Source organism: Sander vitreus, chromosome 14, assembly GCF_031162955.1.
Source record: "Sander vitreus isolate 19-12246 chromosome 14, sanVit1, whole genome shotgun sequence".
NCBI classification, from domain to species: Eukaryota; Metazoa; Chordata; class Actinopteri; order Perciformes; family Percidae; genus Sander; species Sander vitreus.
In genome coordinates, this window is record NC_135868.1 from 17,591,141 (window position 1) to 17,613,754 (window position 22,614).

Consider the following 22,614-nt stretch of genomic DNA (forward strand, 5'->3'; position numbering starts at 1 on the left):
CTCCCCAAGAGGTGCCAGATCTTTATTTCACTCTTTTCTCTCTGCTTTTTCTGTCTCAGTGCCCACAAAGTGATTGGAAAGCACACGACAATCTTTTTTTGTTGACGTTCGATGGCGCGAGATAATGTGGTCATTATCATTGCTAAAGGAACAGGTTGGGGCTCAGACAGGGTTTCATTAGGGGCCTTTAAAGCACACACACACACACACACACACACACACACACACACACACACACACACACACACACACACACACACACACACACACACACACACTTTCAGTGTGGGAAAAGAATGCATTTAAAAGAGGGACAGCTGTTTGGGTGGCTCGTGAGGATGGCAAGATGGCCTACTGTAAACTCCACCTGTGCATACGGCCATGCCTCAGGCTGTGGGGGACAGCGGGGGCCAGCATGGGAGCCTGTGATTTAGTCCAGTCCACTGGGAGGTATGTATTAGTGTGCACGGCTTCCCAAAATGACACCCACATAGATTCATAATCAACTACATTTCAATGTGATTTTATAATAAGGAATTCTCATAAAAACCTTTAAAAAAGATTGAGGTTGAGGTTTCAAGGTTTCCGCCTGGATCAAAAAAAGTTGTAATGCTTTCATTTTATACCATTTTACGCTGATTCTTTTACCCAAAAAATATAAACAAAAGGTTATTTTAGCTTGTTTCAGAAAATAAACTTTGTTTTGATTATGTATAGTCCATATCTTATACTTTTACTGTCTGTCCCTCTACAATTTTTATTTGTGTGTGTTGTGTTGTGTGTGTGTGTGTGTGTGTGTGTGTGTGTGTGTGTGTGTGTGTGTGTGTGTGTGTGTGTGTGTGAATATGATTAACTTTTCCGTCTGTGTGTTCAGCTGATTTCATTCAGGCTGGTAACAGAACAAGAGAGATGAAGAAAGGGCATGGAAGCAGTTAATACCAAACAAATGAAGAAAATTAAATTATTAAATCCTGATGTTTTTATTAAATTTGAAATTCAAATGAAATGCTCCCTCTGTGGTTTAGCTCATATATTTAAAGGCCCAAGATCATTCTGGGTTATTTCCAGGGTGCGCTTCATCATATTGGTTAACCATCCATGATTTAAGAATAGGACCTATTTACCTGTTTACATTCAAGGGATTCAAGTTTCCCCTCACAGTGTATGCAGCTTGTGTCTGAGCTTGGACGAGAATTTAAATGATCTATAAAATTGGGAAAAGTGTTTTTTTTAAAGACAACATTTGTTTTGTGTTGAACTAGATGAAATGGCGGAGGCAGTGGTGGTGTCCTCCCCTCCCTGCCCCAGGGCTGACTAGATACGCCCCCAGGGACAGGATGGGACGGAACGGGCCTGCCTCTCATTCATCAGCCTCTCCCTCTGCATGGCTTCACAACATCAGTAAAAAACAACATCAGGCTGTATAAGTTGAAAACAAATCTTTTCTGTTTATAACATTCAAGAGTGTTAACCTTTTACCTACAAACACACTAAACTTTTCACAAGGTCATGGTATCTTTTGTTGGTTAAATTGTGCATATTTTCACACAAATTTTAAATAGGTCGAATTGATTACCACAGTGACCTGGATCCTTGATGTCCACTAAGGCCCTTGAATTTTGCCCACTTTTCCGGGTTCATAATGGTGTGTGTGTGTGTGTGTGTGTGTGTGTGTGTGTGTGTGTGTGTGTGCGCGTGCGTGCGTGCGTGCGTTCAGGTCAAATACCTCCGCTGAATTGATTGTATTTAACTTCATATTTTCTCCGACTTGTTGCAATTTGGAGCGCGTCACTCGAGAGACCTCACTCTTAAAATTTACGACGACCTCGAGCGCAAATATTGAGTGACAGTCTGAGCTGGTCTCTGATTGGTCCTCGGGCTCTCAGCGGCACTTCAAAGCCACGAAGAAGCTACAACTACTAAAGCAGTCAGAGAGGAAACAGACTCATCACGTTCAGTCACCGCGAGCACACACTCAGACGAAGATATCAAAACACAGATAATGGCTGCTACACTGCTAGGGGTAAGTTTACGTTTCTATGTATTTGCAGAAACATATTTTCCCCTAGATTTCGCTAAAATATTGGTTTATTTTGCTATAGTAGACTATCCCTAAAGGGATCAATGTGTCTGTGGTATTCAGGGAACATAGTTAACTTCGTACTTTAATACATGTAACTCCTGTAGTGTCGCGGCAATAACCAATAGGCTGATATACATATGATAATAGCCTACTATAGGTAGCCTACACAGTCCTATGTAGGTCCACTCTTTATTAATCCGATAGCAGTTGTTTTTACTCGTCAGTTTTCTTAGTCTACCTGTTGGTTTTACTGATCATGGCAGTTCGTGAAAGCTGTAAATGCTTGTTAAAGTGAAAGGAAGAGGCACTATAATCTGAATAATCTAATGACGTATAAGTGTGGTGTCACAACATAGGCCTAGACATCAACTTTATTTGTTGTTCGTAACATTTTTTTTTTAGGCTACCTGCTTTAGTGTCTGTGCTGTTGGCTGACAAAAACACTTGGGGACCGTCCTCCATTGCTGATTGATCCAAGTCAGAGGCACACTGTTAAACTTAAATCATGTTACATTATTAATTTACATGACTTGAATTTAGTCTGCGAGGCCCAATTTTTTTGCACAGATCGCGTGACTAACACTATAGATTTATAGGCTTTATCTAATTGTTTGCGCGTCTTTACGCACACCATGTTTAGCCATGAATCTGGAGTGACAGCCCTAAATGTCTGTGTGTTCCCCACAGGAGGAGCCCCGGCTAGGCAGCGCACCGCTGGCAATGCTGGCCGCCACCTGCAGCAGAATCGGTGAGCCCAGCCCCTCTTGCTCCCCTGCTTTTTCCGATGGAGCCCAGGGACACGCGAAGGGCTTTCACCCATGGAAAAGAGGCGCACCGGGTACCAGCAGCATTGGTGCCTGCTTCACCTCTTCCGGGCTTCCCTCTGGAACTTCCAGAAGTAACGGGTCCGGTCTGACGGAGACCTCCAGCGCTTTTTCAGTGACCACTGCCAACTCTCCTTTTGGAAATGATTTTTCGATCTACCAGACCTCTGTGCCATCAGACAACAGTGTTCCCGATGCTGCGCACGCACAGCGGTCTGTGTTTCTGACCAAATTCCCCTCCTCGGTGGAGGGCATAACAGGGATATATCCGAGGATGCACGCGCATCCCTATGAGTCATGGTTCAAGCCAGTGGGGGATGTCAATAACGGGTCTACTGCTTGGTGGGACATGGGAACCAGCTGGGTGGACACACAGAGCCCGGCCGGGTTACCCTCTCATCTGAACGGCTACAGCACTGACTACAGCTCCGCCTTCGGCCCCGGTGCCTCTCAGCACCTACTCCCCGCCACACAGCACCTGTTTGACGGCTTCAGGCCACCTGTACCGACTCACTACACAGAGCCTACGACGGCAGGGGCACCTGCTCTGACAGGAACCCCCGTCGTTTCTCTGCCCGCATCTTCCCGCTCCTCCTCACGACGGTACTCCGGCAGAGCCACGTGCGACTGCCCGAACTGCCAGGAGGCGGAGAGCCTTGGTCAGGGGGGCATGAGCCCGCGGCGGAGGGGCTTGCACAGCTGCCACATTCCGGGTTGTGGTAAAGTTTACGGCAAGACCTCTCACCTGAAGGCTCACCTGCGCTGGCACACCGGGGAGAGGCCGTTTGTCTGCAACTGGCTCTTCTGCGGGAAACGCTTCACGCGCTCCGACGAGCTCCAGCGGCATTTGCGCACGCACACCGGAGAGAAGCGATTCGAGTGCTCAATTTGCCACAAACGTTTCATGCGCTCCGACCACCTCAGCAAACACGCGAGGACGCACAGCGCTGAGGGCTCAGAGGATGGCGCGGAACCGGGACTCGGTAAAGGGAGCAGCGACACGGACAATAGCCTCTCCGGTAGCCCGAGCCAGTCTCCCGGGGTACTCGTGCGTGGGACTGTCCAAACCACCGAGGGACAGAGTGCGGTGGAATAATTTACAAAGCTAACCAAGAACAAAGCAACACGTGGACATTTGATAACATTACACCAGCCTGTATGGAGTGTGTTTTCTTGGACACCTAAAAACTGATATGGCACTTTATGATGAACTTCAGCTGTGGATAAACACTGTGTCCTTACCTCATCTATTTGTAGCCTTCTTTGAAAATAAATTTGTGCTCTACAGTTTATAAGACTTGTGTTATATGATGACATATGCGCCTAATTTATTCTACACATTTTTTACATACTTTTTGTTTAGCCTGTTATATCATTATCTGGGTTTTTATTGTTATAGGTTATTTTAAAATATGTTTCGTTTAAAAAAAATCATGATTATAACTCAATAAAACAGGAACATTTTTGGACATATTTCGTTTTTCGTTAAACCTGCTATGCTTATGATTTAATCCAAGCATTATTTTGAAGGTTTGTGTTATAATTTGACTAAAGAGTAGCCTATTTTTTTAAATTACAAATTTAAAACAGTATATAACTATTATCTTGACTACAACCTACATAATAATTAACTGGGATACTAGAATAAATCACTGTATATACTAATTTATCAGTTTATTCATTCAGGATTTAACTGAGGCCTATAGCAGGCTTGTGAAAATCAAATTAGCCTGATCAAGAAATGATTTCAGTTCTGCACTGCACTGTTGAAGAAATAATGATATCGGATCAATTACCAAACGTATTTTGCACACTTTCTGTAACTACATATTGGTTGAATATTTATAGTGGTCATAAACACACATCTCAGTTGCCTTAGTGTGCATCTCCACCTAGTGTTCAGTTTATACAGTCACAGGTTTTTGGACCACATTGGATGGTCACAATTTGATGTTTTGTACATGTTGTTGCATCAAAGAATATATTATAAAAGTATTGCCAGATCTGCACAAAACCTCGGACTAAACAGAACTGAAAACTGAAAACATTGACTTCATATTCATTAAGAAATCCAGGTTAGCTTGCAAATGAGACACTAGGCTTGCTTAATTTGGCACTGCCTTATATGTAATAAATATTTCCATATTTCACCACACTAACATGAATTAGGCCTCACAAATTTTCCACGTTCATTAAAAAATAATTAAAATACAACCTGTTGGTACAGAAAAGCTAAGGAACTCAAGAAATGATAAAAAAAAAAAAATCTTGCACATTTTATTGTAATGAAAACATTCATGCTATACAACTAGTCACATTAATTATCAGCAAAACTACACAGAAAAGTGCTGTTGTTACTCCGAACTGAGTGCCCGGTTAGATGAGATGGTTATAACCTTATTGCTGAAATATTCTCATGGTTAGAGATAGAATGTGTTCTTTATAAACACAAACAGTACTTACTACCTGTAACCCAATTACCCTTATCATAAAATAGCACAATTAACATAAATAAAAAGAATGATAACAATAATAAAATCACAATAAATAATAATTAGCATTCCTGACTTACAGTAAAAGAGAGCTGCTATTGCTGTAAACAACATTATGTTAAATAAAATCCAAAAAGAGAAACACAATTGGGCAAGCAAAAGTCTCACAAGATGCCATGCAACTAACACTCTCAGAGGATCTAGTGCATGAGGGGTGTTTCACCGCTGACCTCAGTACCTTCAGAGCCAATTTGGACCTCCGCACAAGAGTTGGTCTCAAAGTCGTAATTTGTCAGTAATGGCTCTGGGATGATCAGCAGATGCATCCAGACAGTTCTGTTGCTGTCTCTGTTATAGAGGCCGCATGTGCAGGCATTTGATGATGCAGTTGCCATGTCAGTATGTCATTAAAAAAATGATTTCAAAGTCCATAGTTATTCCAGTGTTGTGGATTTGTTACATTAGCTTCAAATGCACTTAATGTGTAGATAGATGCCTCCTAATGCCCAACATATAGCGAACCAATCATTTCACACCCACCATCTCAGCTCTCCTGCCCCAGATATCCCACAGTTTTCAGTAGTATAATGCAAAACAATTGCTCTAGTGCAAGTCTAACCAGATTTTAAAAAACTGACCATCACATGAAACTAAATTCTTACTTATCATTATAGAAAAATGCCATAAAGTAAGACTAATTTGTAATGCAGTTGATCGGTTGGCAAAAACAAAATGCAATAAAGACACTACAAAACAAGGTATGCCACATTCTAATCTTATCAAATTAAGACATAAAAAGGCATACAGAGTCATAGGTGTGCTTCATGAATTAAATCCCAATACATTACAGCTGAGGTCAGTAATGTGTTGACAGTATTATTGGAGAGAAAAATATTGTACCTCAAGCTGGCCACAGGGGGGCAGACTAAGACAAGGAGAGCACTGGAGTGTCACACAATCACATAAACCTAAAACGTGTAGTGTTGTTTCAATAAAATCATAAATAGAAAGCCTAGATAGAGCATACATGCATCTACCTGGACCACTCTCTCTCTCTCTCTCTCTCTCTCTCTCTCTCTCTCTCTCTCACACACACACACACACACACACACACACACATACGTTAAGTAACTGCTGCGTGGCTAAAATGCAAGAAATTATCACCCTTTACCCCATGGAAGAAACAGCCTTCCTGCTGCTACAGAGGAAGAAGAGATGGGGTATATGTGCTCTTTGTTTCATCTCGATTTCCAGGATACTGGCCACATTAGTCACACAGTCTATGGGAGTTTGGTCAGTTCATTTTACAAATGTGATCCCATGGAGGTTTCATAGTTTAGTTTAGTTTATCACTATCACTAATCTCCATATGTAGCTGGTTGAAGTATTATGAAGTGTAAGAGGCAGAAAGGAAGCCTTTATGTCTCCACTGACTTCCTTTTGACCTTTGACCTTTGCCTAGTACTGCCAGGGGTCACCGAGGGGCATCTTGGGAACCTGGATGTGCATCTCCAAGGGACGGTCAGGTGGACAGTCCCTCCTGTAGGTAACTGTTTTCTCATTGGTTGTTGGGATGTATGACAGGTCCTGAAGGGTAAAGTAATATGCAGTCAGTCAGTAATAGACACACACACACACACACACACACACACACACACACACACACACACACACACACACACACACACACACACACAACACCTGATACCCGATTTAGTGTTGCATTGCTACATTAAATTGCCGAGAAATCTCCATCGTTTCCCTCTTCTCAAAGGTGCTGTACATCATTGTAAAGTCACAAATCTGACACTGTAGATGGTGAGCTGTAGCCAGGCTAGGTGAGCTGGGAGTTAAAAGGAAATGTAAAATACAGCTGTACCTCCAACAGCACACTCAAATTCCTCACACTTGGTTTCAGCGGACAGTACACATGAACAAAAATATCCTGAATAATTAAGGGGTCCCTAATACTTCTGAGGGCTCCAGAGACATCTAAATTAAAACCTTGCTGTGCGGATGACCAGCTCAAACATACTCTACTTTTGATAGCTAACCTTTCCAGTGCAGTGATAGCCTCCGTCCTCAGCAGTGCCCTCTGGTGACAAGTGTCTCTTCTGTAGCAGCAGCCGGGACACAGCCACCACCACCAACCCGCACAGCAGTGTCAGAGCACACACACTCAGGAATGTACCTACCAGCCGGCTGCTGCTGGCGCACTCTGTGGACACACACATAAGGTTTCACTGTAAAAAACAAGGTCTTTAAAGTTTACACTCACACATTTTTTTTGTTATCTCTTAAATGTAGTACAGTAGAAGTGTAAAGTAGCATTAAATGGAAATATTCATGTCAAATACCTCAAAGTTGTACTTAAGTAAATATACAAACACACACCCTTACACAGCCTAGTCAGTGGCAGCTGTGCCAGTGATGCTGCACTGAATAGTCAGCTGGCTGTGTTCTGCTGGGGAGCATGTGTGGATGACGGGCTCATCGCTCAACACAAAGAGCCCAAAGAGTGCTCTGACATTTTGTAACAGGGTTACCATGGAGACCTGGCTCCTGCTGCACCCGGGAGGGGTGGGCGTGAGCCGGAAGAGAGTGTCCCGTTGGGTGGAGGGGTGGGGGTATGGGGAGATGGGGGGGAACGCACAATGAACGGTGCTGTTCCAAAAATTGGAAAGGCGGGGATGAACTGTAACACTTGGATGTGTCAATAATGTGTGTGTGTGTGTGTGTGTGTGTGGGTGGGTGGGAGTGTGTGTCTGGGAAAAAGGTAAGCTGGGAACTGAGGGGAAATGTAAAATACAGCTGTAACACTGACAGCAGGCTTGCTGACTCAAATACACCAGGGTGCAGTGGTGCAGCAATGGTAGCAACGGAAGTGACCTCGAATGAAGGCCTTGTGCGTGTGTGTGTTGACATTATACTGTACCTGGTCTTGTGCTTATGTGAAGCTGGGTCTGACCAGACTGTGAGCTTGTTTGAAAGCGATAGCGACAGCTGTCATTACTGATGTACATACACTGAATCCACATCTCCCCTGCTTGGCCTGAAAATTGTGTGTGTAAGAGAGAGAGAGAGAGAGAGAGAGAGAGAGAGAGAGAGAGAGAGAGAGAGAGAGTGAGTTGTTATTCAGTCCAGACATGTTCAACTCAAATCCTTACTGAAAATCCTCTAGGATTACTAAAAACAAAAGAATCAATGAGGGTAGCATTACAAGAGAGCTGCTGTGTTTTACAGCTCTTCAGTTTTCACCTTAGACCTAAAGCAATCAACATGTTTATACTACTAACAATGGATCACATTACTATGTGTAATGTAAAAGGTGCTTCTGGTAGTGACAAATCCCCAAAATTATAACAACTCATACATAACTTGTATCACCCTTTGTGTTGGTTTTCCTATCAACCCATTTTCAGCAGCAGCAGTGATACACCTGCTGTAGGCCTACACTTTGTGCCCAGCTCCAAACAGCAGACATAAAAAGTTAGTGACTACAGGGTGAACATCGAGCATTTATTTGCTAGGAGCCAGATATGCTTCCCAACAGTTGGTAGAGACCAAAACTGATCTAAAAGGAGAGTGCATATTGGAGTTACAGTATATCACTCAAGTCAGAAACATGACTCCAAATCAATGCTTATGTTGTTCTGTGTCTGCTGTATCTGTAAATAGAGAACGAGAGGCTGCATCTTTTGGACAACAGATAAACACAACGTAAACCCATCATAGTCTATAGTCCTATGTAAAATCAACTTTCCTTAGATCCACAAAACTACAAACGTGCAAAGCCCAAGTGTACAATTGTACTCAGAGCATATTCTATTAGCTAAAGTGGCTGTACCTGATACATCATCCATGTAGCCCACCAATGGTGCACAGGTGTTGTTGCAGTGTCCTGCCTCTTTTTGTGAAAGACCGTGAGACAGGTGACAATCCACACACTTCCTGAGAGAGAGAGAGAGGACCACAGTGTCAGCTTCAGCTACAAATAGTTCTGTAGGAGCTCCCATCATGCTTTGTGGTAGCAAACAGAAAACGACAAGTACCAGTATGATTGGCAGGTGCTTTGGCAAGCAGGGCATCTCTCACAAAAGTCTCCAGAGTGACGTGGGTCTTCACACACACACTTGCCACACACACATCTCCCCCGCCCGCTGCAAAGCAAGCTGTTGGCTGATTGGCAGGTTGCTGTGGAGACGGGGCAACCACAGCTATCACCTGTCCAGTCGTCCTCACACACACACTCTCCTGACACACACACACCACGCCCTGAGAAGGACAGACAGAGATGGAAGGAAAGTGTTACAGAAGCAAACAAAGATGTAGACCATGTATTCCTTTGTATCAAAAGTGCTTTTTGATTTTTTGTGATATCGCTATTACAGTTTTTTTTAAATTGCTAAACGACAGTGGGCATAACTGGAGCCACATGTGCAAAACTCTAACCACAGTCTGCACAGCAGCAGTTCATGTGGACCAAACTCTAGTTCATTTTTCATTGCTTGAACACAGTTTTCGAAACTCTACACACTTATCCCATGACTTTAACTACAACCTGCACAACACTGTGGATTTACAGCATTTTGTTCAAATGCTAACACTGCTGTCAAAACTGTTACCCACACATTCAAAACAGAACGGATTTCAGTCTGGTGCATTTCAAACACCGCTGATGGCAATTTCAGCTGAAAGCCTAAGCAGGTCTCTTGTTTTAGACTTATTACAGTATATATATAGGGAAAGCTCAGGAAGACTTTTTTTGTAGATAAAAAGAAACACCAAGTAAGAATGAAACAGTTATACATAGTACCGTACGAAAGAAACAGTGAACGAGTAAAAGAGCAAAAATACCAATATGTCCAGGTAAGACGTCTGAGGTTACATATACACAGCTATAAAAAATTGTGAAAAACACTTCATTTACTACTGTAGCTGCACACTTACTGTTTTTCAGAAAGTAATGGAGGTGGAAGCAATGCAAATACCACATTCATTTGTATTTATAGGTGATGCAATATAATGATGAAAACTTGTCACATGATGCTGGAGAGAGGCAGGATTGTTCAGTGTTTCGCTGCACTGAGCCTGTTATGAGACGTGTGAAGAGTTGTGTTGTTTGGAATGAGTTTTGCAGGAGATGTTAACTGTTTAGCTCAGGTGACTGTTGATAATGCAGACTGTTGTTAGAGTTTTGAACATGTGGCTTCAGTTGTGACCACTGTTGTTTAGCAATTGAAAAAAAACTGTGACTAAGTGTACATAATACATCATTTTTTAAGTGTTCCCCACTTACCTCCACACAGCAGCCCTCCTTCGTACGGGCAGGAGAAGTCATCTATCTCGCAGTATTTTCCATATACTGTCCCAAGCCTGGTCTGCTCACACACACACCTCCCACACTCACACACTCCCCGACCACTGCAGTCCACATCAGACCCATCCGCTCTGCAATTCCGGTTTGAATCTCTGTCTGAGTCCTTAATTAGTCCGTGATCCGGCCTCTGCTCCTGATTGGGGCTGTCTTGTGTTCCTTTGCATGGTGATTGGCTGTCGTCATTGCAGTGCCTCATTGGTCCACAACTGCAGCGGCATTTAGAGTGGATCCTAACGATGGTGGATTCGTTGTAACCCACAGGTCGAACCAGCACTGTTACATCTTCATCTTCACCGTCGTCAGGACAAGAGCGCATTCCAATGGTGATATTGAAGTAGACCTGCATGTGAAGACAAAAAGTGGATCAAAATATCTATTAGATGGGTTGCCATGAAATTTGGTACAGACATCCATGGTCCCCAGAGAATGAATCCTAATAACTTTTTGTGATCCTTGACTTTTTTTTTTTCCTTTATTGGATCAAAATTTTAATTTGTCCAATACTTTGGTTTATGACCAAGAACTTACAAAACTGTTAACATGCTAACATGCTAAACTAAGATGTTGTATGTTGATTATACCTGCTCAACATCAGCACGTTAGCATCGTCACTGTGAGGATGTTAGCATGATGTAGTCAGCATTTAGCTCAAAGCACCACTGTGTCTAAGTACAGCTTCACAGAGCTGCTTGCATGTCTGTAGGTAGATTTATTTGACAGTATTAAAGGTAAAGGCCTGACATGCAGTACAATTAAAATGGTTGTGGATAAAATACATAATAAAGCTTATTTCTGTTGTCGTCCCTGTTAGAAAGAGGGAAATGGTCACCCTTTGACAAATATACAAGATAGGTTAAAAACACACCAACAAAACAGATTAATGATTGACTAACAACCCTTTCTTTCTCAAGAGTCTGCTGTTCCTTTAGAAATACTACACAATTCTAGAGAAATGCAGCAGCGTAAACATGTATTTCCCCCTATGAAACTCATGCTGTACATCTAAAAAGTAATAACATAAAATGATCTACCTCCTGTCATTGCATAATTATGACAATCTTTGTCAAGACTTAAATACTTCCTGGTTATTATCCAACATAAGTAACGTGGAACTGGAGTCTAAGTGAGATATAACTTAATGTGAATAATTATTCTGTTCATGTGGTTGGGAAATTGTGCATACATAAGCTTTGAATCTACAGGAAGACCTTTCACTTGATTTTTATCACCATTCTGGTAAATGTGGGTACTTTCCATAATTCACTTTAATCCACCCATGGATTAAAGGGCTGAAGTCTAGCTGCACAATGGAGCAACTATAGAGCGGCCAACAAGTATCTTGGTGTTCGACAAAGTTAAGAGTCCCCAAAAGGTTATGGAGGAGAGGAGTTTCATCGGCAGTTTAGGGAGTGAACAGGAAAAACCTTTTCAAATGTGCTGAAAGTGTTGTTATTAGTATCAAAAGGGGGTTCCTTTGGTTGTTATAGTTGAACTTTTGTTGATAGTAGCCTTTTATATAGTCTTGCATTGCCAGACCTTCCTCCACAGCGCTGCGGATGAGGGTCTGGCTAACCCACACAGCATTCTGGGATGGGAGAAAAACATGCTCTGGTTTATTAGCATTTCTTTAAAGCAATCACAATCTTCATGGGTGGTGCTAAGCCCCCGGACACAATGACGGTGGCTCTGCAAAATAGCCTCAGGAAGGAACTTGTTTTGGTGGTACGTGTGTACGTTCAAAGGTTGTTTTAGTCGTGCAACTGAAAACTCTGATTTGACAGATAGTCCAGCTAGATGTCTGGATTTACCCTGCAGAGATCTGAGGAGCAGTTAGTCCTCAGAAATCGACAGGAGTTTACTTTTTAACCGCAGCAGAAAAGCTCCTCTGCAGTTATGCAGGCTTTTTTTCTTTCTGTGAATAAATGGAACAGGTATGAGAGCAGTGGATGTCCAATGGCCCATTTCCAGTGGCGGAGGAAGTACTGAATCTCAGTTCTTAAGTAAAAGTACAAATAACTAGAGACACATTTACTTTAGTAAAAGTAGAAGTACCACAATGACAACCCTGCTTAAGTAAAAGTAAAAAGTACCTGATTAAATGTACTTTAAGTATTAAAAGTAAAAGTACTTGCATAATGATTTATTTTCTTAATCTTATTTACATATTACCATTTAAAATGGTAATATGCAAACCTTGGTCAGTGAGGGCACTGTGTCTAGAAACCCGTGATTTACGACATTATCCTGTCCACTGTCCAGAAAATGTAACGAAAATGTAACGGAACGTTGTATAAATGTAGTGGAGTAGAACGTATAGATAATTGCTGTAAAATGTAACGAAGTAAAAGTCAAAAGTATGCACTATTGATTCTACTTAAGTAAAGTACAGATACGTGAAAAATGAACTTAAGTTCCATTCACTGCCCATTTCTAAATATAAATGTCCTATTTTTTTCTTCTAAGGCTCTGATGTTGGGCAATGTTAGGATTTTAGGACGAATAGGTTATGGAATCACATGGAAATGTTTTCCTGTTAAACACAGCCTGTAATCCGCTCAACTGGGATTATTAACCAAATCTTTAGCTCTCAGTGATGTGTGTGTGTGGGAGTGTGTTTGTATGTGTCATAGTAATTCAATACAACCAATAAATGTCCTGTGACATCTCCGGGAGCTTAAAGCGAAGACTTCTGTATAAGTATGAGTAACACTTCGCTAAATTCTTGCATTGTTTTAATCCCGTGTGTGCTTTGATACTGCTTGTGTGTTTACCGTCTGGTCGGGCTGCACCCCTGAGCAGCTTTGGTCCTTAGCTGTGGATCCATTGGGGCAGAGAGGAGATACAGACACCCAGTACCTGCTGACTGCCTTGTCCTCCACTGACACTGATACAGCCACCTCTGACAACAACCTCTGGATGGAGCAAGGGTAGAGAGAGATTTAAAAGCAACCTTAACTTTACTGCTTGATATCAAGAAATGCAATGTTTTATGCTGGTTACAAGGGAATGTGGCTTACGATAAAAGAGAGTGGTAAGAACAGTGACAGTTCTTGTGACAAAGTGCCAAATGCATTGAATATAATCTTAGTGAGTGCAAAGTAATGAGGCACGAGTAACAAAGAAGTGTGATTAATTAAAGTGGTCACATGTTCCAAGAAAGCCCTTTCTTTCAGTCTGAAATACAGGGGGGTTTATGGGAACAAGGAGGTGGGGCCGAAAATAGCATCTTTGTATTCGTCCATGATTAGGACACATGGTTTCCGTGGGGATCTGATAGCTATTATAATGCCAGCTTCTGTTCGGGCCCTGCTGCTTGTGTATGCATGTGTGTGTGTGTGTGTGTGTGTGTGTGTGTGTGTGTGTGTTTGTGTGTGTGTCTGCATGTATGCATGGCTGTGCACCCGGATCTGTGGATTCGGCAGATTCTCGAAGCAAACAATGGAGCGCTGTGCCTGAGGCAAATTATAGCCTACTGCTGCCAACTGAACAAACCCCTAGTCTCTCTCTCTCATACACACACACACACACACACACACACACACACACACACACACACACACACACACACACACACACACACACACACACACACACACACACACACACGCCTTACCCCTCCGTAACCTCCCGTTCTCATATGTTTTTCAGTTTCATTAGGCCTTTTAGCAACTAAAAACATCTCTAATGATCTCCAACTTCAGAACTTTGTATTACAAGTGTCTGTCCCTTTTTGCCTCTTCTACCTAAATCTAGCCTTTACTGTAGTATGACTGATTCTGAGGCCTTTTGAATCATCACAAAAATGAGAAAGAAGTTGCAGAGGAAGTACAGTAGGTGAGTGCTCTGTACCTTGTATGCGTCCACCACCAGCTCTATAAGGTTCGGAGCCTGGAAGAGGCCTAACTTCCCCAGGTAGGAGCCAGGTAGCAAACGTACCAACTCCTAAAGAAGAAAAGGGAGAAAAATATTGTGCTTTTATGGAAGTCTCCAAACCTTAAAAACATTTGTTTTCTCATGTATACATTTTGTTGTTTGTACTTGTGGGAGAGATTACCTCGTACCACTGGTACTGCTGCTTCTCCACAGCAAAGATGGAGTACATATGGTTTTCAAGCAGCTTATCAGACAACTGACCCACACTGGGATGATCCTGAAAAGGAGACAAACAACAGACTAAATACAAATAAAACTTTTTCAGGAAAGCATTTTTATGTCCCCCCAGATGTACCATATCAAGTTTAAGTCTCCCATTCTTAAAAATACAGTAATTTGTCTCTAAACTTTAGAGACTACATGGTCCACAGTTCAACTGCACCCCATGTAGTAGAGCGTACACAGTTCATATTAGCATGTGACCATGTTGGCTTTAAAGGAACAGTAGAAACAGAAAGCAAATAAGCATATTCCCCAAAAACTCAGCATAATATTCCTGTAAGTATGAATTCTTTAATGTGTCTATCTGCAATTGAAAATTTACGAGACTCATTTCACCTGCAGCCCATGTAGTAATGTACAGTCCATATTAATGTGAGACCATGTAAACTTTAAGATGCATTGAACGCCTAGTTAAAAGGTTCAGCTCTTTTACAGTTACAGTTTTCAGCTCTTTTATGTAAGCTCGACTTCCCAGCATCTACAAGTTTCCTCCTCCTCTTACCATCCTAGTGCTCCCCGTGTATACATTGTTTTCCAGGTGACACAGGCCATCGTGTGGTGTAACAATCCCTGCCAGCCGGCTGTCCAGGGCGAGGTGAGACGGCTGGTCGGTCATCAAGAGCAGCAGACGCTTGGCCTCTGGTCGCCAACCCACCGATCTCTAAAATAGAGAAGCAGAGGAATCAGGATATTGTGTAATGTGTTTAAATCATTCATTCATCAACGTTACTGGAGAGTAGTTTTATAGATTCTCTCATTTTTATCCCCTTATATCACTAGTCAACCACATCTACACGGACTGATGTGGAAAATATGTTCATGGTTTATATTTTTACACATGGGGTAAGAAACTGCAACATTTTACTCATCTGAGCTACATTAGTTCCCATGGTGAACAGCTCTTTCTGTGATGCCCAATTAAAGATAACGCAGAAAAGATTCCTCCACCAGTCACACACCCAAAAGTTTGTTTACGAGTGTGTGTGTGTGTGTGTGTGTGTGTGTGTATTTAAGGAAACCCAGTGAGTTTATAAGTAGGCCTGACATAATGGAGAGTCTATTTCTGGAATGATGACATGGTGTTCCCCTGCAAGTTGGTTACTCAGGGCCCCCCTGTGTGATATTACTCACAGCCCTCCTGCAGCCATAGCATAAGAAACTGTGTGTGTGTGTGTGTGTGTGTGTGTGTGTGTCTGCCATACCCCAGCAATGGTGTCGTTACTTAGTGGGATTCCAGTGGTAATATCCAATGCTGAGTCAGAGTGCCACCATTCTCCCAGAATAAATGCCTCTTTCACCGGCATGCAGGCTTACTACCAAATTTGGGGTTATGCCTCACTTTTCTGAACTCATTCAAGACACTCAAGGAAAATGGCTGGCCATAAAAAATCTGTTGTTAACTCCCTTTCCCCTTTGTTGCACACAGGTAACTCTTGTGAGCCTGATTTCCCAGCTATACAGACCTGGCAGACAGCTGCTTGCAGCATAGCATCCAGTCCTCCTTCAGGTGTGTCCATGTTTCCGGAGATGCGCTGGCGTTTGATCACACGTGTGAACTCGCTCATATTTCCAGTCATACTCACGACATGGTGGAAGCCGTGGGCTGGACGACAGCGGATCTCATAATCACTGGTGAGAGACGGAGATGGTCCAGATTGTTTTTAATTGCAACATTTAAGGATGTAGATCTCAGTGCAAATGAATGTCAAAAGCCTGTCTGTTGTTTCTGTCTGCCAGCACGGCTCATCATCAAAACAATGTTGCCTCTCAACAACTGACAAATCTGTCCCTGAGTCACACAAAATTGGGAGCAACTAATGGGAGCAGGTTGCTTGGATGTAGTTTTAAATAATCACTCAAATCACGACACCACTCTTTTTGTCTCACAAGGCAATATATATTTATATATATACTGTATATTCTTTTCAACGCAAGAAAAATCTCAAAAAAAGCTATGTAGAGGACTAACCCTAATTTTGTGTCTTACCTGCAGGGGTTGTTGATCTTGGAGGGATGGACATTGATGTAAGGGGAGACAGGTTTGTCCACAAATGAGCCGAAACCCAGCCAAAGGTCCGAGGAGTGCTCCGTCATACGAAGAGACAGCGCCACACCCACTGTCTTCAACTGGACCACAGAGAACATGCAGAGGCAGGTGGACACAGAATGGGGAATCCAATGATTGGTAAAGGAAGGTAAGAGGGAGAAGTAGAAGAAGAAGAAGAAGAAGAAAAGGATTAAGAAGCAGAGAAGAAGAGGGGGAGATAGAATGGATTAGGCCCAAGAGAGGAATACATTACACAAATTCCTTTCAGAGAGAGTCCTCATTTAAGCACATTGGTTTGAGCTCTAAAATGTTTACAGTTTATTCCATGCCAAATGTAAAGACGGTAGCCATCTCAAAATCCCCAAATGATGTAATACCAAACTGTTATCTGTGTTTATAATGTATAATATGTCTTGTTTTTTTCTCCAACCATCATAAAAACGATCTAGGTGTTTGTGTGCAAAGGTTGTGATGATTTAGAATTTAGTTTAAACCTTTGAAATAGACTCTTTCCTTAAAGAGCCCATATTATGCTCATTTTCAGGTTCAGAATTGTATTTTAAGGTTGTACCAGAATAGGTTTACATGGTTTAATTTTCAAAAAAACACCATATTTTTTGTTGTACTGCACAGCTCTCTCTCACTGCTGCAGATCCTCTTTTCAGCTGGTCTCTGTTTTAGCTACAGAGTGAGACCTCTTTTCTTCTTCTTTTTCTGTACTATCTTTGATTGCACTTGCACATGCGCAGTAGCTCAGATGTAGATCATGTCAGCTAGCTAGCTCCATAGACAGTAAAAGAAAGGCTGTTTCTCCAACTTCGGTCAGTTACAAGGCAGGATTAGCTGGGAGACTTCTAAATGAGGGCGCACATGTAAGTAGTTCTTTTGTACATTATGGTGAACTTGTGTGTGTTGTAGCAGTGCTTTGCTATTGAGAACGAGGTAGCATGCTAGCGTTAGCATTAGCATGCTAACACAAACACCTACATGGTCAAGGTTCTCCTGCATAGATGCCGACACATCAACCAGGTAGTACAGATCCACAGGATAACGCTCCAGCTGCTTCACAGCCACTATGACGCTGGCCTCTGAACCTAGGCATACACATATAATGAAATCATTTATTTGAAACTTCACCTCAGCTGCTTCATCACACACTAAGAAAATAAAAAATAAAAAAAACAGTGCATATCTGTGTTGCATTCGAGGCACAAATCCAGAGGTGCCTGTCGTCTACCTGGTCTGAGGGTGATGCTGATGTCTTGTGGGGACACTTGTGTACTGCTGACGGTGGCGTTGACCTCCACCTTGATCTCCGACTGCTCCATGAACTCCGGTCCACAGCCTCTCCTCAGCAGCTTCACTGGCAGGTCGCAGCGCTGGCTTGGCCCCGCCCCATCCAGAAAGTCCTACAGGTCACACAAGGCCAGTCAATATACTTTATTTGCAGTTTTTTTTGCATGAAACAAGACACAGGAGAAAAGCTGCCAGACCGTCTCAAAGATATTACAACTAAGTTGTCTTTTAAGATAAGATAAACAATAAATTGAATGCCACATTATCCTCTGTGACCCCATAGGCAAGACGCACTAATCCTGCCAAATATGTGACCATCATGGATGTATACTCAGTCAAATCTGTTCTGTGTGTTGGGTTTATGCAGCTATAAACCTTACATATCTCCTTGAGTCACTGTGAAGTAGATGAGGCAGGAGATTTCAAGTTTAGCAGAAGAATCAATTCCCTGCATCCCCGTACTCTTTATTTACTCTCCACTCTTTTTCTAATGTTACTACATCCATTCACAAATGTAAGAGCACAAACGCAAACACTCCAGAGTACAGGGTGTGTGATACATGTGTTATTTCGCCCACTTTATTCCCTGATCTCTCCTTAAAGAACAGTGTGATGATGGTTCATTTCACACAAAGAAAGAAAACAAGACAAATTGAACCGGTTTCAGTTACCCGCCTTGGTTTTGTTTTTCGTTTCTATCATTTGTATGATGTTTGTATTGATCTGTGATGTAGTTACACTGACATGACAACAAACAACAAATTACCATAATATTATGTGATTCTGAAGTAACTCATCAGTTTAGTGTATTAGGGAGAAGTGTCCTGTTTGTGTTTCTCATCTGTGTCCAGATCCAATCTTTCTGTATCTGATACAGAAGAAAGGAGAGTTAAACAAAAGTGGCCATTCTGATGGATATAAAAGAGATTAGATCGATCCAATTGGCTTTTACTTATTTAGGATATGATTTAATCATCGCTTCATTAAATTAATCTTGCCCCAAACTATAAGCTCTCCACTGCCTCAAAGCTACTTGCTCCAACAATACAGCACAACAGCGTCATGCTTTGCAGCTTTAGAGTGAATTAGTGACCTTTGGTACTTCCATCTGTGAAAAACACGCACACAAACACAGTGACTAGCACTGGAAACAGACCATTAAATGTGTGTATTTACAGCAGGTCATGGGCCTGATTGGTATGAGTGTGACATAACCAACAAGATCACGCAGATAGGGAAGGAAATAGCGCAATTAATTGAGATTACTTTTAAAGCAGAATTAGCACACAAGCTGAATATGTGACCATGCCATCAATTTGAAAGCTAGACTGAATTTGGTTTATATATATATATATATATATATAGCTGTCACTGTGGCTGATATTTGTCCTGTAACAACTGTGACTACTAGAAAGTTGCACAGTGACTTCCTGGGACTTTCCTTAACAGAGTTTTCCCCTTCGCCTCACACTGTATGTCAAATGACAAAATTGAAGCATGCAGGTTTACAAGCACTGTACCTGCTTACTTTTCAGTGCTTGTGATGTTGTGTGTGTGTATGGGAGTTTAGAGAGGTTGGCGTTTAAATGCTTTCACGCACCAGTGAGTCCCGGCCCCACTTAATGATCGGTTAAGGTTAGAGGTTCACAGGATGGGAAAGCACCTGAAGTCTGTAAATACACACATGTTGTCAGTCTGGTCTAGACGGTGTTTTTGTGTGTGTGTGTGTGTGTGTGTGTGTGTGTGTGTGTGTGTGTGTGTGTGTGTGTGTGTGTGTGTGTGTGTGTGTTGTGACTGGTGTGGCGCTGGGATGCTTTACAGCTTTTCAAGGCTGATTCGGGGTGGGCTCTTTATGAGACAGACTGACACCCAGAAAACAGATACAGACAAACACAAGGGCGTGCAGTGCACAAATGCAGTGATATGTGTGAGCACCTAGACTAAACACATGGATAGAAAGTGGCTCTGTCTATGCTGCTGCTGCATGGGAAAGCACGCATGGAAACATTCACACACACATGCAGACCTACTCACAGGCCACTAACCCCGAACATACACATTATATTCGCATCTGCGGATGGCATCAAAGCCATGGTGTGTGTCATCTGAGGAATGCTGCTGAATTTCTGCCACGTTCTCTTTTTTTCCCCCTCCTCTGTGTCACACACAAATAAACACTTTTTTATACATGTTCCTACCTCCTTGAAGCACCAGGCACACTGTGGTCCCCGTCTGAGACACTCTGTACAAGAACTGATACTAGGAGACCAACACACACTGTCACCTGCAGAGAAAGAGAAATGGGGAAAGTGGTAAAAATTGAAGGGAAAAGGAGACAGATGGAAGATAAATGGGATGAAGAGAAGAGTCTGTGATTAGCATATGAAACAATGTGTGTGTCAACACTCATTAGCCATGCAGTTGAGCCCCTGTGGATATTACAGATCTCATGCACACTTTTGATGATGGAAGCACCACTTAGCATCTCATATGAGGCTATTCAGTACGTATCAGCCAGCCGTTTAGTGGGAAAACGGCTGTGAGTGTGGGAACAGATGCTTGAGTTGTTGGAGTGGTGCAATGGATCTTCACCCACACACACACACACACACACACACACACACACACACACACACACACACACACACACACACACACACACACACACACACACACAGACAGACAGACAGACAGACAGATGCACAGAGAGGACTATCTAATTGTGATTCAAGAATCCTTCATGTCTACAAATATATTAATGGAGTGACACTGTGACAAATTACTCATACAAGATCCTTCATTGCAACATTAAAATACTGCAGGCCAGTGATGTACACTGAAGATTTCACAGGGTGACAAAAGGCACAAAATGAACCTTGAGCTCACTGTAGTGGGATTAATAATTTATTGAAGTGATTTATCTGCTGAAATCCAATTTTCCAGAGCCATTTCAGTGAGCTACAGGGTTGAAATGTAGGACAGAGAAATACTGCCTAGCATCACTAACAGCTCACTAACAAGCAACTCTGACCCAATTAGCACTTTGGGCCTCTGGCAAACCTCAGAATAGGTGAAGCATTTAACGTCTAATTATAACTGATCAATACATGCTGAAACAACAGGTTGATGAATGAATTAATGAATAGTTCCCTGCTTTAATGTATGTTTGGTTCAGAGGTCCATTAGTCTGCCTAAAACATGCGATAATGAAAGTTGTGTGGAAATATAATTCTTAAATGCTCATAAAGTGGCTTCTTTGCGTGAAACATATGGGAAAAACCATCGACCCAGAGCACAGCACTGGAGCTGATGTTGCGCAGTGATGTCTTCACGTAATAGCCTACATGATGCAGGCTAATTGCTGGGATATGATGTAATTGGCCCTAATGAGCCTCCACTCACCGGCACTGGAGGCTTCTGCGACCACCAAGCAGCAGAGCAAGAGACACAGAGTGACGCTGCCAAATGTGCGGAGCCAGGAAGTCATATTATCCTATCCACACCGGGAGGGCGACCTGAGCAAAGCAGCTAGGGGACACAGGAGCAGAGGCTACTGGAGATGAACCGGGGGAGACCGGGCACCCTGCGTCCGCCGCCGCACGAACAATAGCCGGGAGTGCCGGACCGAGCCGTGGGGCATTGTCGTTCAGCCAATAGCCTTCTAATCCCGGGGAGTTATTCACATTCCCTGGGTTAAATCAGTTTACAAGCGCGCTCCCCCGTGGACCACGAGAGGAGGTGAAGTAATCGGTTCGAGTGCGGCGACAGCGGCGCAAGTTCCTCCATCTATTTCCATCCAGCCGCAGGTGTGCGACGTGTCCCCGCGTGCTTCCACTATGGACCTCGTCTCACAGCTGGTGGTGAAGTCTCATCCTGGGACAGAGCGGAGCTGATGCGTTTTCTACACACACGAGTTCAGCCGGCGCGCACCAACATGCTGACTGACCATCCCACACGAAAGCCAGGAGAGTGACCGTGTTTTAACCGCGGTACTGACTCAGACAAGCGGTGCCATGGCAACGACGCTCTGTCCTCGCTGTATCAGAGAGAGAGAGAGAGTTAAAGAGGGAGGGAAGAGAGACAAATAAGGAGAGAGAGAGAGAGAGAGAGAGAGAGAGAGAGAGAGAGAGAGAGAGAGACACACATGCTTACTACAAGGAGTTTTGGTGGGGTGCATTCCAATGAACCATGGCCTTGAATTGAACACTGACGTTTGTATTGCTTCTTCAGGGAGCAATTTAATACTGAGGGCTCCTGTGTGTGTGGTTGGACCAAACTGTGTGTATGGATTTGGGGTAAAGGAGTATGGAGGGAGGGGTTCAATAAAACCAGAGCTC

At 42.9% G+C, this 22,614-nt stretch overlaps 2 protein-coding genes across 2 annotated transcripts; one reads left to right on the forward strand and one right to left on the reverse strand.

Moving 5' to 3' along the window:
* Positions 1-1,914: 1,914 nt before the first annotated feature.
* sp8a (sp8 transcription factor a) lies at positions 1,915-4,376 on the forward strand. Its single transcript, XM_078268366.1, has 2 exons — positions 1,915-2,023; positions 2,771-4,376. Exons 1-2 carry the CDS (start codon positions 2,003-2,005, stop codon positions 4,001-4,003), a joined length of 1,254 nt encoding a protein of 417 aa, XP_078124492.1. The 5' UTR covers positions 1,915-2,002; the 3' UTR covers positions 4,004-4,376.
* Positions 4,377-5,170: 794 nt separating this feature from the next.
* itgb8 (integrin, beta 8) lies at positions 5,171-22,340 on the reverse strand. Its single transcript, XM_078267778.1, has 16 exons — positions 21,680-22,340; positions 20,476-20,561; positions 18,219-18,390; positions 17,969-18,075; positions 16,922-17,061; positions 16,398-16,563; positions 15,437-15,595; positions 14,834-14,929; positions 14,629-14,721; positions 13,551-13,691; positions 10,699-11,119; positions 9,452-9,674; positions 9,247-9,350; positions 8,335-8,451; positions 7,454-7,617; positions 5,171-6,986 (listed from the first exon to the last, which is right to left on the reverse strand). Exons 1-16 carry the CDS (start codon positions 21,762-21,764, stop codon positions 6,858-6,860), a joined length of 2,403 nt encoding a protein of 800 aa, XP_078123904.1. The 5' UTR covers positions 21,765-22,340; the 3' UTR covers positions 5,171-6,857.
* Positions 22,341-22,614: the final 274 nt, after the last annotated feature.